General features: G+C 42.4%; 1 protein-coding gene across 2 annotated transcripts in view; it reads right to left on the bottom strand.

The window, feature by feature from the left end:
* Positions 1-17023, bottom strand: part of MAP2K4 (mitogen-activated protein kinase kinase 4) — a 173619-nt gene that overhangs the window by 59483 nt on the left and 97113 nt on the right. For both annotated transcript variants that reach the window (XM_065415124.1, XM_065415127.1), the window contains 2 exons: positions 14528-14623; positions 3835-4009 (listed from right to left, as the gene is read on the bottom strand). In XM_065415124.1, coding sequence (XP_065271196.1) covers positions 3835-4009; positions 14528-14623 — 271 coding nt within the window. The remainder of the gene's footprint in view (positions 1-3834; positions 4010-14527; positions 14624-17023) is intronic.

The following is a 17023-nucleotide window of genomic DNA, read 5'->3' as shown; positions in this document are numbered from 1 at the left end:
AGAAGATAATTGGTTTCCTGATTCTAGAAAGCTCTCTTTTAAGAGGGAAAAATTGAGAAGCCCAAGGTGCATGTTTTTGTTTGCTATGGTATTTCTCTTATTTTTACCCTTCCCCCCTCTCTTCCAGTTACCCACTTGGGGTGCTACTTTTTTCTTTTGATCAAGGTACACAAAGGAATCATACTGAAGGTTTGAACTAACCCCCTCAGAAATGGTAGAAAAACACCCCGCTCCCCCACAATGTACTAAGCTACCCAGCCTCACAGTTTTCAAGACTGCTGCTTCTGCAGCTACTGCTTTGCTACTGTCCCAGGCTCTGCCATGCCCCTTGGAGAGACACATTTATATTTTTTATTTACTTTTAAACATATACATGCAGAGGATCATAAGGGGAAGAGAGGGAAGCAGAGCTGGGCATGAGCACTCATGCTGAAGTCCTTTGCACATGCAGTAATGCTCTGTGAGCTTTAAAGCCTTGCTGAAGTGTTTTTACAGCTGTGCAACAAAATGGTGCACCATCCTCCCTTAATGCTGACATTTTAGTGTAGGATCACAGCCTTTTAGATTGTCCATTGAAACTGACAGGCTGATGGTGTGAGCAACTAGACAGCCTCGGCAGTAATACTTAGATGAAAGCTGCTTCCAGGCTCGATAAAATGGTTGGCCAAGCCAAACTAGCAAGCATGAAAGGAAACTAAAAAAAGAAAAACTTAATAGTACCTCTGCCTGCAGATACGAGCTATTTTGGTGGGTACTGGCACATGCAGGCTGGCAGGACGGGCTAGGCTGCTCTGCTGCTTTGGTAAGAAAAGCAGCAGGTGTGGCTACCTAAGGAAGGCCAAACAGAAAACAGGAGCTGTGCTGACACTGATGGGCTAGCAGTATGGGCTAGACCACTTTGTTGCATCCTGCGAAAAAGAAGACTCAGAGAAAGCAGTGGTAAAATGGAAGACTGAGGTAGGCTAAACTTGAGACAGCAGGGGAACAGTGGGCTTACAGGCACCAGGAGGCTAGTAGTATGGGCTACACCACTCCGCTGACTCTCTGAGGAAAAGCCAGTGAAAGAAGTGGAAAATGGAAGGCAAGACTATGCTGCACAAATGACCTATCTGAGGGAAGCTGAGAGGAGAACAGGCTCAGTGCCCAATCCTCATAGTGTCCAAATGTAAGAGAACAGGGAGTAAATATGGAGTCACTGGAGTAGGGAAACTCGGTTTGTTTGTTCATTTTTTAAAAACTGTGGTTTGTTTCTAGCCTGTAGGAGTCAGACCTGGCCTGGAGGTCAGAGAGATCCACTGAGGGGACGGGGGTTCAAGATAGCTACCATAATCAGAACTGGCTATGGCCCTTCCTGGAACAAGTGGGGCAAAAATACCTGGTTACCATGTCAGCCTGAAAGGGATGGGGGGACTGGGTCCTGCGCCGTGGATTTTTCCTGCCCCTCTAACTACCAGCCTCTCACAGACTTTAAAGTCAGAAGGGACCATCATGATCATCTCGTCTGACCCACTGCACATTGCAGGCCACCCACCCACTCCTGTAATAGACGACTCAACTCTGGCTGAGTTATTGAAGTCCTCAAACCATGGTTTAAAGACTTAAAGTCACAGAGAATCCACCATTTACAGAGACATTCCTGGGAACTTTATTTCACCCCAGTCAGAACAGAAGACAACAGCCACAGGTCTCTGGCTTGTTACTTCCAAAATGTTATGTTCTGCTGCTGAATGACCAGCCCGCACAGCTGAAAGCTTGTCTGCCACATCACTGCTGTTGGAGTCGATGGTTCACCTTGGCCTGAAGCACCAAGCAGCTAGGAACAGCTGGCTTGGAGAGTCTGCAAAGCCAGCTCCTGCTGCTGAATTTCACTCTCTGCTTCCTGCCACCCTGCTGTAAAGTAGCACACTACTGTGCGGCTGGGCATGTGCAGGAGTTCTTTAATCCTAGCTGGGCCTGCTGCACTGCCATGTTTTCTCTTTAAATACCAGTTTCCTGTTCTCAAAAATCCGCTTCCTGCCAAGGGGGGCACCAAGCAGAGGAAGAAAAACCAAAAACAGAAAGTGGAGAGGCTTAGAGAACCACACCGCCTGCTTCTTCAAGCAGAGGCAAGACACTGGGAGTTGGAACGGAGTCAATTGCTGGTGGCACAGTGTGAGCTAGAGAGAGAGGAGCCTCTCTCTGTGCGAGGAAGAAGAGGAGGGATAACCCAGTGGTGACCCATCACAGAGCACCAGGTGCCCATGGGGGACAATAGGGTCAAGAGACTGACCCACCTCCCGGACTGCCCAAAGAGCAACACTCACAGAAATCAGAGAAAGCCATGTCCAGTGCACGCTCCAGCAGCTAGCCCAGGATCGGCTTTGTGGGGAAAGCTAATCCTAAACAACTTCAACATCAAGGCTCCTTGCCTTGAGAAATGTGGCACAGCCCACCAGCTGAGCCCAATGGTAAGGAGTGCCTCACAGCGCTCTCCAGTGGCTCCTTCCATCTCCCACTCACTGGGCTTGGTGAGGCTGGGAGTGCTGCAGCAGCAGCAAGCTCTGTCCCTGAGTCGGGAAAGGTGCCAGGCATCATTCTGCTATGCCAATCCCAACAACTCCAAAAGGCGTAACTGACCACCCGTCTGCTGGAAGGAGGGTGCCATGTCGCTGGGGGAAGTAAGAGGAAAGAGGAGTGATGCTGGAGACTCCAAGAGCATTTTAGTTGTTCCCAGGGGCAGCACATACACAAATCTTGGGCAACGGGGTCTTATCCGCCTCTCTATCATATAGAATGGCTGCTAGCAAGAGGGTTGCAACACGTCCCCAAACTGGCTCCAACCAGTACATGAACCCACTGGGAATTAACATGTCCAGACCCACTTAGACAGTGTTCGGAGAGAGAGACCACTAAAGAGAGTGACACGTACTTCTAGGTAGTTTGGGTTCAGAGCTCACTTCTACTCTTCCAGTGAAGCCAGTGGAGCATGTGTCACTATTTTGTACCTGTAACTAGATTTAAGAGGCGGATATCATTAACTGTTACACAGCAAAAGCAAAGAAGAGAGAATTCATCACTTCCAGAGTGAAACAACATCCACTGCCCATCTCACCTCGAACTGGACCATCAAGTGACTAATCAAAAATCCCCAACAACGTGCAGTTTTAAAGCAAAGACAAAGATTATTTTGTTACACAAGAGCTAGGAAAACAAGTTTTAAACAAAACAAAACAAAACAAAACATGAGTTTGGTGCTGGTGTAAAGTATCAAATGGACAGCCCTGGAGGCTGATATCGTCTACATTTCCAGAACTGGGTCAGCAGAGGAGGCACTCTGTGCTTCCACATCATGGTGAGAGTGAGAGAGCAGTATGCTCTCTAAACACATGCCCACTCATTTCCTGCCCTCTCTGGTGAGGCTGTCAATTGCTGCAGCATGGATACATGTCCAGATGGAACCAGTCTTTAGTCACTAACTCATTTCACAAAGGACACCAAGCTGCCATTGGATGTTAATTTGTGCTTACTACCAACCTAGGCTGGATTTGAACCAGTGATTAGCAGGTGAAAGGCCTCATATCCCATTACCAGTCTCCAGAGCCATCCGATCCCCTGCAGCAGTTGCTTCCTGAGAGGCAGAGGCAGTTTTTTAAAGTGCACAAGCAAGATATAAGACCTTCACAATTCACTTGACAGATATGCCCATTACACACAGTGTTTTCAGCACAAGTACCCTTTATACTGGAGATAAACAGAACAGAACAGTAGACGGTGACAGACGGATGAACATTAATTCTCCATCACGTTCCATCCTTAATGAACTGAAGTACAAACACAATTATGGGCATCACCTACTTTAACTGCCATAATTTGCCCACTTGGTTTGTGGACCATTTTGTTGACAGAACCATAAGCTCCTCGTCCAATTTCTCCAAGGTCTTTCAAGTCCTCTGCAGTAAAATCCCAATGCTGTTCAGGGGAAATCTTCAATTTTCCTGATGATTCAATGCTGTGTGTTCTCAGTCTCTCTCTGTCAAAAATATTGGGAAGCAATTTTTCCACATTTTAAATAGTTTGTAACTTTCTCTTTTCAGCAGCACTTGATTAAACATTGAAAGAGAGGGGTGCACATAGGCTACAGCAACAATGTGATTCCAGGGAGGATTCTAGTTGGGGATGCAGGGTTGAGGGAGAATGTTAAATCAACAAAGAAATACATTTGGTCACAGCTTTAATTAGCTATATGTCTTAACTGCAGCCTAAGGCTTAATATGTGTCTTAGATTTGATTCATTCTAATTACTCTCATTTACATGGCTATTTTCTATTGTGCATAAAAATACATCAGGCTTGTAGCAGGACTTGGTATAGCATGCAGAACCAAGATTCTTTAGAGCACTCCTAGTCCCATGTACACAAAGGTATGCGTGTTACCTCCCCTGCAGCAATGCACTTGCTGGTCACTACCTGTCTTACTTGTATTGCTCATGTTGAACAGAAATCAAACTAAATCTCCTGTTTGTATTAGCAGGTTTATGAAGAGCTTGTTGATCTTAATGGAAAACTGTAACTTATTTCAAATAGTGCATAATCACTTCATCTAGTTGAAAAAAGGCATTGAAGAGCCATTTTTAATATAAAATATAATGCAAATTGACTATTACTCAAGAAACCAGAAGCTGCCAGACCAAATGTTTCTTGACAAAGTGCCTGAGCCCAGAGTCCTCGGGCACAGAGAGCTCCCATAGCCCTCAATATGAACTTGTCTGTGTAAGGAGTGCAGGATGATGCCCATAGTTTGTGACAGAAGCTACAGAATTCCACAGTTGTTTTAAGGCGCTTCCTATTACCTGTTGCAAATTTTGTTGTTAACATTGATTTAATAGAAAACGTATGTGTATTTTCTACACTTTATTCCTAGTAAATAATAGTGTTTACCTTAAAACAATTGCAAAAGTCTCCAGTGTTTCTCATGCGTTCATCTGCTGATTAACACTTCCTTGGTTATAAGCTATGCCAGGAGACTGGGCTTCCTGCTTTAAAGTCACATTAATCAAAAGGTCGCTCACACCACAACCCTCCAGTGTTATGGAGGCATTATATCAGATAGGCATTTGTGAAAGCCAAGGAGATTCTGTCAGACTAGTCACCTGGATACTGACCATTCCATTCAAGCAGTTGATCAAGCAGCTGAAAATTCCAGGATTTGGTAAAATGAGCGATAATGAGGAATAGACTTTTGATCCAATGCTCCGTTTCTCAAGTTAACTAGCCAAAGGAATAAACATACTACAGTGTATTCCATGCTGATAAATACAGTAGAACATCTATCAGTCAGCTGCTGTACATGACACATGCTTTGATATTACTATGGGCCCACTCCTGAACTCCTTGGGTATGTCTACACAGCTTATGGGAGCAAGTCTTGCAGCCCGGGTTGACAGACTTATGTTAGGGGGCTCATGCTAGCGTGCAAAAAATAGCAAAATGAACATTCTGACTTGGGTTGGCGCTTGGGCTCTGAAGCCTAGGGACAGAGGTTGGCTTCAGAGCCTGAACTCCAGGTCAGGTCTGAACATCAAAGCCAAGTCTACACAGCTATTTTAAGCGTGCTGGCCCGAGCCCCACAAGTGCAAGTGATTGTTGACCCAGGCTGAGAATCATGCTCCCAGCAGCTGTGTAGGCCTACCCCTTCGGGCTTCATTGGACGATTGGTCTTTGTGGGCAGCAAGGTCAGGCCCAAAGTACCATTTACTGGAACAACCAAGGCTTAAATGACCTCATCTGCTGTGTTCTAGCTTCTTTATGAAACATTGGTGTTGCACTTCTTGGTCCTTGGACATCTGCATTCCGTGGACCCAATGGAAGAAGAATCTCACTGAACAGTGAGCACTATTTTCTCTCAGCAACTTTTTGTGATGCTGCTGCTCCCCTTCCCCTGTTATTGCTTTCCTATTCTGACTCCCCCACTCTGCTACTTCCCACCTAAACCCTCTGAAACCCTTGCAGTTAAACACAATTCAAGGGTGGTCATGCTGATGATGGCATAAACATTAAGAATACAAAAATCCGCAGAAACCTTATCTGTTCTTGGCCTTCCTTGATTTCTGTGTGTTAAATTCCTCAAAATAAAACACTGCAAAAACTTAGATTCTGTATGGAATGTACTTAACAAAAAGCAAGGAATGAAAAAAGGAAACAGAAGACAAGAGCGGGTGAAAATAATTCAAAGAAACTAACAGAAGAACAGAACAGAAGAAACCTCACCTCAGACTTTGCCACCTGCCTCTGCTGAACATAAAGACAATTTACCTTGGGAGCTGGGGGATGAGAGTTAGAGCCTTCCTTGCTGCTAGCACATTTTGATTTGACAGTAATCTGAAAATGGTTCTGCGTTTGCTGGAAGAAGCTAGTAGGTATGAACTGCTGCTTTGAAAGGTGCTAGGAAATGGCCCCTCCTGCTCATGTCTTCTCAGCCAGAGCAGTAGCAGGAAGGACTGGAAGGCAGACATGCACAGTGGTGACACCAAATCCTGCTGATGGAGCCCTGCTGCTGCAGAGTCTGGAAATTTTCTGATGGAATTTTTTCCTGCTGGAAAATGCCAATTCGTTGAAAGCAAAACATTTAGCAGAAACGTATCAATTATGTCAAAATTTTGCTTCCGGGGGAAGGTCAATAAGTCAAAATGTTCCATTTCGACATTTTTCACAATAGAACATTTCCATTTTCTGTTTTGAAATCACTTTTTACTTTTAAATTTATTTTATAATATTAAAAAATTTAGATGTGGGCACTGGAATGAAACATTTCAATTTTTTAAACAACAAATGCTTCGATTGACTTCAAATTCTTTTTTTTCCCCAGAATTTTGTTTTGAGACAAATTTCAAAATTTTTTGTTTTCATTCCTTTCCGGAATAGGAAAGGAATTCAAACTCACAGATTTTCCTACAAAATGGAAAACGAGGTTCCTGTTCTGCTTTAGCAAACTGTGCCACTGTCCCTGCAGTGGCAGGGGGAAGACACAAGCATGGGGGTGGGGGTAAGAAGTCTTAGCAATGCCTCTCTCCCTACAGAGGGAATTGCAGGTGCGAGGATGGTAGCATGAAGTAGAGGTGCTCCATGGAACTATAAACATGAAAACAAATTGTTGTAGTCCTAGTGAAATGCCACTAACAATCTTGATCATATTTTTAGTCACCTGTTCAAATGCCCACGTGAAATGGTCATTTGGCCAAAGGACATGTTTAATAGAGTGGCACATGTTTTAATACAGACTTTGTTCATGTAGTGAAGCTCTTAGAAGTAAATATTGCCATTTTCCTATAAGAAGCACAGTCTGGAGCTCAAACATTCCTGTCAGCATTTTGATTTTTATAGTGATTTCTTCAGTGGAAAGGTAATTTAGGACTTGTCTAATGCAGGGACCTCTACACCAGTGTAGCTGCACACAAGTGCATACCCCTGAGTAGATGCATTGCACTGGTGTAATATGGGAGTGCACTGGTGTGAAACCAGGATAAGTGCAAACCCCACTTAATTCCAGGTCAGTGCATCTACGCAGGGGTATGCACTGACCTTTTTGCACTGTCAGTGCAAAAAGCCCTAATGTAGACAAGCACTTAGAGCCAGCATCCTTAAAGTCTGCCCTACAAAGCCAACACAGTGAAATTCAGAATTAAAATAACAAGAGTAACTCTAGAGAGCAATGTGAAGGTCAGACGAGAAGGTCAGAAGTAGTTAATGCCAGATTCCAGCTTCACTGCTAGAGGCTGGATTTCAATCACTTGTGTTTAGTGATATATAAGAATCTTTATAGACTTTTTAGGTCATAATATGTCAGCTTTCTCTTCCCCTATCCACTTCTGCTTTCTGAGGAGGCAATCAACGTGTATCAGGCCAGGAATGTGGGTAAAAAGCCATTTCCATGCTGGGCATATAACGCTCACAAGATCAAGCTGAATCCCAGGGATGCCCCAAGATGGACTTCGGGGGGGGGGGGGGGGAGAAGGGGAGAGGGGAGAGATTTATTAGTACTATCACTTTTAATACCCACACACAAGGGGTTAGATTAACATTCTCAGCCTCAAATAATTATGGATGGGATTTTTAAAGGAGTCCAGGGGTTTTTGGAGTTGAGTTCCCATTGAATTCACTGGAATTTGGGCTTCTAACTCCCTTTAGTGCCTTTGAAAATCCCGGTCTAGAATGTTAATCCAAAACTATCAGAGGCTTGGGAGTCCCATGGGGCTTGAACAGATAAGACAGCTAGTGCTATATGGATCATTGCATTTGTAAGATGCCAATTTATAGACCTTTCTCCAAATGGTTACTTTGCTTTGTCACAGCAGTTATATTCCAGGGATTAGGAACACCAAGCAAGGCATTTATTCTTCGCAACAGTTGCCCTTTGACAGAAGGAAAAAATGTTCATGGATCCAGCTTGGCATTAGCCACAAGGACTGCTGGAACCAGGCACCACTGTTCAGGGCCAAGGACAGTGTCACACAAATTCAGAACATGAAGTTTGCTAATTGCTAGCTTGGTGAGCTAGAGCCACACAGGAAGCTTGGCAAGCCTAATAAGCCTACAAGATTCCAAAACTCTACTGAAAAATAACCATAAACACTAGGGCCATCAATTAATCGCAGTTAACTCACGCAATTAACTAAAAAAAATTAATTGTGATTAATCACAGTTTTAATTGCACTGCTAAACAATAATAGAATACCAATTGAAATGTATTAAATATTTTTGGATATTTGTCTATATTTTCAAATATATTGATTTCAATTACAACACAGAATACAAAGTATGCAGTGCTTACTTTATATTATTATTATTACAAATATCTGCACTGTAAAAATGATAAAAAGAGATAGTATTTTTCAGTTTACCTCATACAAGTACTGTAGTGCAATCTCTTTATCGTGAAAGTACAATTTACAAATGTAGATTATTTTTTGTTACATAACTGCACTCAAAAACAAAACGATGTAAAACCTTAGAGCCTAAAAGTCCACTCAGTCCTACTTCTTCTTTTCAGTCAATCGCTAAGACAAACAAATTTGTTCACATTTACGGGAGATAATGCCGCTCGCTTCTTATTTACAATGTCACCTGAAAGTGAGAACAAGCATCCACATGGCACTTTTGTAGCCAGCATTACAAGGTATTTACGTGCCAGATAAAGTAAACATTCATATGCCTCTTCATGCTTCGGACACCATTCCAGAGAACATGTTTCCATGCTGATGATGTTCATTAAACAAAAAATGTGTTAATTAAATTTGTGACTCAACTTCTTGGGGGAGAATTGTATGTCTCCTGCTCTGTGTTTTACCCACATTCTGCCATATATTTCATGTTATGGCAATCTCGGATGATGACCCAGCACATGTTGTTCATTTTAAGTAAACTTTCACTGTAGATTTGACAAAACGCAAAGAAGGTACCAATGTGAGATTTCTAAAGATAGCTACAGCACTCAACCCAAGGTTTAAGCATCTAAAATGCCTTCCAAAATCTGAGAGGGACAAGGTCTGGAGCATGCTTTCAGAAGTCTTAAAAGAGCAACAGTTCAATGCTGAAACTACAGAACCCAAACCACCAAAAAAGAAAATCAACCTTCTGCTGGTGGCATCTGACTCAGATAATGAAAATGAACATGTCAGTCCACACTGCTTTGGATCGTTATCGAGCAGAACCTGTCATCAGCATGGACGCATGTCCCCTGGAATGGTGGTCGAAGCATGAAGGGACATATGAACCTTTAGCGCATCTGGCACATAAATATCTTGTTATACTGGCTACAACAGTGATGTGGATGCCTGTTCTCACTTTCAGGTGACATTGTAAACAAAAAGCAGGCAGCATTATCTCCTGCAAAGGTAAACAAACTTGTTTGTCTGAGCGACTGGCTGAACAAGAAGTAGGACTGAGTGGACTTGTAGGCTCTAAAGTTTCATATTGTTTTATTTTTGAATGTGTTTTTTTTTTTTTTACATAATTCTACATTTGTAAGTTCAACATTCATGATAAAGAGATTGCATGCACTACAATATTTGTATTAGGTGAACTGAAATACTATTTCTTTTGCTTCTTTTTTACAGAGCAAATATTTGTAATAAAAAATAAATATAAAGTTAGCACTGTACACTTTGTATTCTGTGTTATAATTGAAATCATTATATTTGAAAATGTGGAAAACATCCAAAAATATTTAAATAAATGGTATTCTATTACTGTTTAACTGCATAATGAATCACACGATTAATTTTTTTAAATCACGTTATTAATCGTGATTATTTTTTTAATCACTTGACAGCCCTAATAAAAATATGTGCATGTTTTTGGACAGGCATAAATTCATTGTATTGCAGTAATTAAGCTCTACTATTAGTATCTTAGCAGTAGGAATGCTGAAACTTTTAAAAACAAGCATTTCTTTGGCATTGGCAAGAAGTCCTATGAGGGGTAAGCAGAGAGGTGGAGGGGTAATTTCAGGCAAACCTGAAGATTATGTGACAGCACTAAGGCCCTACATAATGGAGCAAGGCCAGGCCAAAAAGGTGGCATACACAAGTATGTGAATCTTCAGTGAGCTCCTTTCTGTTGCTGTGGGTATCAGAGCAAAGAAACCGAAGAGGGAAGGGATGAAATGTTGTGGTGGGAGCATATAACTGGCAAGAAATGTTAGCGACAACAAGAAGGGGTTCTACAAATATGTTAGACAGAGAAGAAAGACCAAGGATGATGCTCAATGGAGAAGGTGAGCTGGTAATGGAAGATGATAGAAAGGCAGAGCTGCTCAATGCCTAATTTGCTTCAGTCTTCTCAAAAAAATAACATGTGACCAGACAACTAGTGAAGTTCCCATAGACAATAAAAGGGAAGGGATGCAGACCAGGGTAAGTAAAGAATATGTCAGAGATATTCTGACTAATCTGAATGAATTCAAATCAGCGGGGCCTGATGCTATTTCCCCCCAAGGTGCTGATGGTATTAACTGAAGAAATCTTGGAGCTACTGGCAATAATATTTGCACACTCGTGGATGACAGGAGAGGTCCCGGAAGACTGTAGAAGAGCTAACGTGGTGCCCATCTTTAAAAGGGGGGGGGAAAGGAGGACCCTAGGAACTATAGACCAGTCAGCTTGACCTCTACAACTGTGAAGCTACTAGAGCAATGTATAAAATATTCAATTTGTGAATACCTGGGGGATGAAGGAGTGATCACTAGCAGCCAGCATAGATTTACTAAGAACCAGCTTGATTTCCTTCTTTGACAGGGTAACTGGTTTAGTAGATAGGGGGGATGCGGTAGACATAATATACCTGGACTTCAGCAAGGCTTTTGACACAGTCCCACATGACATTCTGATAAGTAAGCTGGAGAAATGTGGGCTTCACAGAACTAATGTTAAATGGATACATAATTGGTTAAACAACTGCAAACAAAGAGTAACTATTAATGGAATCATGTCAAATTGGAGGGAGGTCTCAAATGGGGTTCCACAGGGATCTGTTCTGGGTCTGGTGTTTTTTAACATCTTTATTAATGACCTGGATGTAGGAATAGAGAGCATATTGATCAAATTTGTAGCTGACACAAAGCTGAGGGTCAAGGGGGTTGCAAACACTTTGGAGGATAGAGCTAATATTCAAAGGGATCTTGATAAATTGGAGAACTGGGCTATAGACAAGAAAATGAAATTCAACAAAAACAAATGTAAGGTGTTACACTTAGGGAAGGAAAATCAGTTGGACAAATACAGAATGAGGGATAACTGGCTTGGCAGGAGCTCTGCTGAGAAGGATCTGGGTGTTGTGGTGGATCACAACCTCAACATGGGTCAGCAATGTGATACTGCTGCAAAAAAAGGAAATGCAATTTTAGGTTGCATTAGCAAAGGCATCGCATGCAAGTCACGGGAGGTGACAGTACAGCTCTACTCATCACTGGTTAGGCCTCAGCTGGAGTACTGTGTCCAGCTTTGGTCACCAATGTATAGAAAGGATATAGAGAAACTGGGAAGGATGCAGAGGTGAGTGCCAAAGATGATCAAAGGGATGGAATGCAAGCCATATGAGCAAAGGCTGAAGGAATTCTGTATGTTTAGTTTGGAAAAGAGGAGATTAAGGGGGCACATGATAGTGCTCTTCAAATACTTGAAAAGCTGCCATTAAAAAGAAGAAAAGTTGTTCTCTCTTACCACAGAGGGTAGGACAAGAGGCCATGGGTTCAAACTACAGCATGGCAGATTTAGATTACATCTCAGGAAAAACTTCCTAACTGTAAGAACAGTAGGACAATGGAACAGACTGCCTAGGGAGGTCATGGAAGCTCCTTCACTGGAAGTTTTCAAAAGGAGGCTGGATAGCCAACCATCTTGGATGGTTTAGACACAACAAATCCTGCATCTTGGCGGGGGTGCGACTAGATTAGACGTTCTCAAACTGGGGGGCACGGAATGTATTCTGCGGGGCCGGGAGAAGCTTTAAGGGGAAAGACTTGCTGCACACATTCAGAGCTGAGCAGCTGGAGAGCTATGCCTGCTGGCTGGATGCCCAGCACTGACGGCAGTGCCACCTCCAGCAGCAACGCAAAAGTGAGAGTGGTATGGAGGCAGCACTGCTTTCAGAGCTGGGTGTCCAGCCAGCAGCTGCTGATCTCCGGCCGCCCAGCTCTGAAGGCAGCACTGCTGCCAACAGCAGCAGAGAAGTAAGGGTGGCACTTCTGCACTGCTGCTGGTGGCGGCGTTCCCTTCAGAGAGGGGCACCCGGCTAGCAGCCACCACCCACCGCTCTGCCTTCAGAGCTGGGTGGCCAGAGAGCGGCAGCTACTGGCTGGGTGCCTAGGGGGAGGCATAAACTACTACAGACACAAAGAAGGGCGGCGCGATCAAATAACTTTGCAAACCACTGGACTAGATGACTCTTGCCGATCCTTCTAACCCTATGGTTCTATGATTTTATAAGACTGTGCTTCATGATTTTAAAGAGCTTGACAGATAAATTATGTCTCACAAATTGGTCTAATGCAGGATTTCTGAAGGAAGTCACTAACTGCACAGAGGTTAGTAGAAATACACACATTCTACTTCTCCGCAAGCCTGGTAAAAAGATACTGTTCACAATGGCATTTCAGAAGCCAATTTGTGGACAATGTGCTGATAAGCCAAATTAGTGACCAAAAGTAAACTCAAGGCACCAGCACTGTTCACACTTCTTAAGTAAAAGCAGGTTTACGATTCTGGCTGATCAATTTGCACTGAGTCCATTAGCTAGTGTGGCATTTCTATAGGCTTTCTGTTTAAATGTAGCTTTCTTTGCTGAGCAATCTGTACACCCTGGAGGCTAACTAACATTAATAAAACAGTAGCCATGTTTTGTATTTCATGGCAGGGGAAAACCTCCAATAGCAATCCTGCAGAGTTATTTCAAGTGGCCTGAAAATGTCAGTTCCCTAGTGAGGTTTAAACAGAGTCCTGAGAACAATATCTTCCTTGCACTGAGCAAGCCAACAAGTTAATAGGGATTTCTGCCCCAGGCAGAGGTCACAGAATGTAGTGGTTTTGCTTCTACTTGCTCATTTGTAAGTCTTTCTGCTATTTATTCTCACATTCTATTTGATGCCATGTGTCTAGAACCAATCACTATCTATGAAGAGATTCAGCAAAAGCTTTAAAAGAAGGAATTAATTCCATTCAGCATCCCTCAGTCAGTAAAAGTCAAAGAAAAAAAAACAAAGGCCAGGTCCCTCACTTTAATCTTGAAGAAATGGCAGAAGCTCAACTGAGGCCTGTTTTGGCTTTCTATGCTCCACCAACATTATTCAAAGTACAGATCTCAGCAATGCATGCAAAACTGTACAGAATGTATCTGCAGCTCTTGCAGTCCAATCCAACACCCATTCAAATCCACAAAAAGATTCCCACTGACTTAAATGAGGCTTGAATCGGGCCTTCAGAAGCTCCAACATTTTGTTTAGAGTTTATTTGATTAACTAGATAGATTCTTCCCTCAGTTTACACCGGTGTAACTCAGATTCCGAATTACCATCTCCAAGACAATTGAGTCCTCCTGATTCACAGTGGCGTAACTCACACTAGAATCTGGCCTTATGTATAGATCCCCAGAACACCAAACTCATTTTTGTTTGGAGTGAAACATGCAGCCAGACAGTAACACACTTGCCCAGTCTACAAAGGATTCACCATCTAGACTGGTGTTGGATTAAAGCATTTTAGAGTAATATGAAAATGTTAGAGCTAGCTAATTTAATAACCCTTCCTCCTGAGCCACTGCCAGCTATCAGTGAGGGAACAGAAAACAGAGACATAACACATCATTAAGAATCAACATAAGAATAAGGAGAATAAATATATATATATTTAAAAAATGATACTGAAATGTGATAATATCATTACATAGAAATAACTCATGGAATGGCATGGTATTGCTGAGACAAATTTCAATACTTTATAGATGCCATTTTTGCTGACATGGAAAATATTTGACAATGGCTAACAGACAGTTAAGCTTACTGTAGCCTGCTGGAAAGTTTCTGGATGAGGTCCGCTTCTCTCCTTTTGAAAGTGAACGGGACAATGTGATTACTACCCAGTGTTGCTTGTGTATCACTTCAGCCAGGAAAAGAGTTGTGAAAATGACAGGAAAACATGGTGCTGTTATCACATGACACAATAACGTAAAACATATACTCATCTAGACATACTGCCTTTGGCATGGCTAGCATAAGAAATTAGTGCATGTTATATTTTTCTTCCCCATTAAGCCTAACTAATGCTCCTCTCTTCAAATGGAGCAAAGCAGTTCTTGCATTTGAAGATCTTTGAGCTGCACTGTTACTGTTAATGCATTATATTGTATGCCTTTTATTTTCTTAAAACAATGGAAATATTATTTTCAGTTGTAATGTTAAAAACACCAATCATTGGAATCAATTTTACTAACAAAATAACTGAATATTAATAACAATCAGACTGCATAGATTCACCACATTGATCACCATCACATAGCTTCTTCTTGGCTCTGATAAAGGAGAATTTCTTACCACAAAAACTAGTGTGTCTTGGATCCACCAATCTAGGAGTGGTGGCCATTCCCATTTAGACCTGTCAGTCAAGGTGAATCAGCCCATCCACTACTGAATACTTTTTTATGCCTTGGGCACACTATATCCTTCCCTTTTATTTCCAGATAGATCTCTGCAGCTAACAGAAGAGCTCAAGGCTAACTATTACTGTGCACTGTGTGATCAGGCTCTAGATTAGAGCCTCTCACAAGCATTCCAGGTAAGAAATTTCCCTTTCCCATGACTAGGATCCACTCTTTCAGCATTGATGGGTTCTGGGTTGTACCCCTTACTAAGGGCTATGGGGAGGACAGACAGAAAATGATCACTCAAATACCTGTACATACAAATAAAGCAATGACCAACAATGTTCAGAAACAAATGCATGCCTTTGCTCAGCTCATCATCTGCAAACGCCCTAAAACTAAATGTATCTGTTACAATTGCTCTTAAAGTCATTTTGCTAACGTAGCCCTTGTGACTTTTCTTACACTCTTAACAAAAAAAGTTCTTTCAGGGACTTAAGCTAAGTGCTAGGGAACCTAAAAGCTCTAGGTTGCATTGGTTTCTCCGTTTGAGCAGGGTGTAGAAGTAGTTTAGGTAATGACACTTCTTGGCTAATTCTGAAATTCAGTGCAACTTTGGAGGAAAACATGATCCTGAAAGTAACACATTGGTATCTGCTGCAGAAGAGGATAGGTCTGAAGCAAGGGAATTATCCAGCTAGGAGAGAAAAGAGGGATTGCCTATCCAGAAGGCTGCATTTATCACAACTACTTCAGTGACCACAAGAGAGGCTATAGCAAGACTAACTGGAAGATCCTTGTACAACACCAAACATGACATGTATTTTGAAGGCAACCCTCAAATATGTCATGGGATTGAGGAGGTGACTGACCATCAAATGTATCAATGCTCTATAGTCCCCTAAGTCTAGTACTATTGTGACAGACTTTAAATGTTGGGTCCATTTAAAATGGTTGTGTCTGCCCTGACTATTTCAGATCTACGAAGTACTTTGGCTAAACAGCTAAGGAAGCTCTCCTGAAGCAAGGCCAACAGCTGCCAGAGAATCATTTTATCTTCTTTAATCTACAGGGAAATGAAAGTTATTATGATAAAAAGGGAGAAATACCTGTTTGGAACATCAGAGAGAATGCATATGCCCACTAGATTACACAGGAGCCCACATCCTCCTGGAAGATGGCTATCACCCGTAACCAAGCTGTCCTAACCTGGTAATCAGAAGCTATTTTGGTGGACTTTACTCATCTCTAATTGATTGTGTCTGCTTGCCAGCCAAGGTATCACTGAGACCAAGCATGAAGGAGAAATGGTCTGTCCAGCTCTACTCCAAATATTCTAGGTGTTCCACAAAGGAGGGAATCAGGCCTAGCTCAAGGAAAGAACTTCCAAGGACTGCCATTAATTCACGAGATCCATTGGAATTCTGACTGGGACATCTGACTCTCCTTTGCTTTGAGGCCTCCCAACATGCAAAGCCTTGATGATGGGGCACAAATCCACCCATCTGAGATTCACAGCAGAGGGCTGTAGTCACCTAATCACAATACATAAGGAACCTAATTAATTTTAGTCCCGTTCCGAAGTCTACTTCTCCAATGAGTGGAGTGGCTAGAATAATTTAATCATGCAGGCCAAAAAACAAACTCATCCAATTACACAAAAGCTTGATGCAGAGCATGCAGTGTTACTATGGCAGAATAGCTCCTCTGCATGGGATCTTCTTGATGGATTCTGATACCACTGCAGATTTTTCTGATGCATCTCATCCATTCAGCCCAGATTATTTCAACTTCCCACACTATAAGGTGAAAAGATAACATCAGCAAAGAGGAAAAAAATCTGACAATGGTGGCCTGGAAGGGTGAGCCACGGTTCTTTGAATTTGCATCTTTTCCTCTTTTTGTTGTCCATTTCATGG

The sequence above is a fragment of the Emys orbicularis genome, chromosome 13 (genome assembly GCF_028017835.1).
Source record: "Emys orbicularis isolate rEmyOrb1 chromosome 13, rEmyOrb1.hap1, whole genome shotgun sequence".
Taxonomy (NCBI): Eukaryota; Metazoa; Chordata; order Testudines; family Emydidae; genus Emys; species Emys orbicularis.
This window is presented reverse-complemented; position numbering and strand designations above follow the sequence as displayed.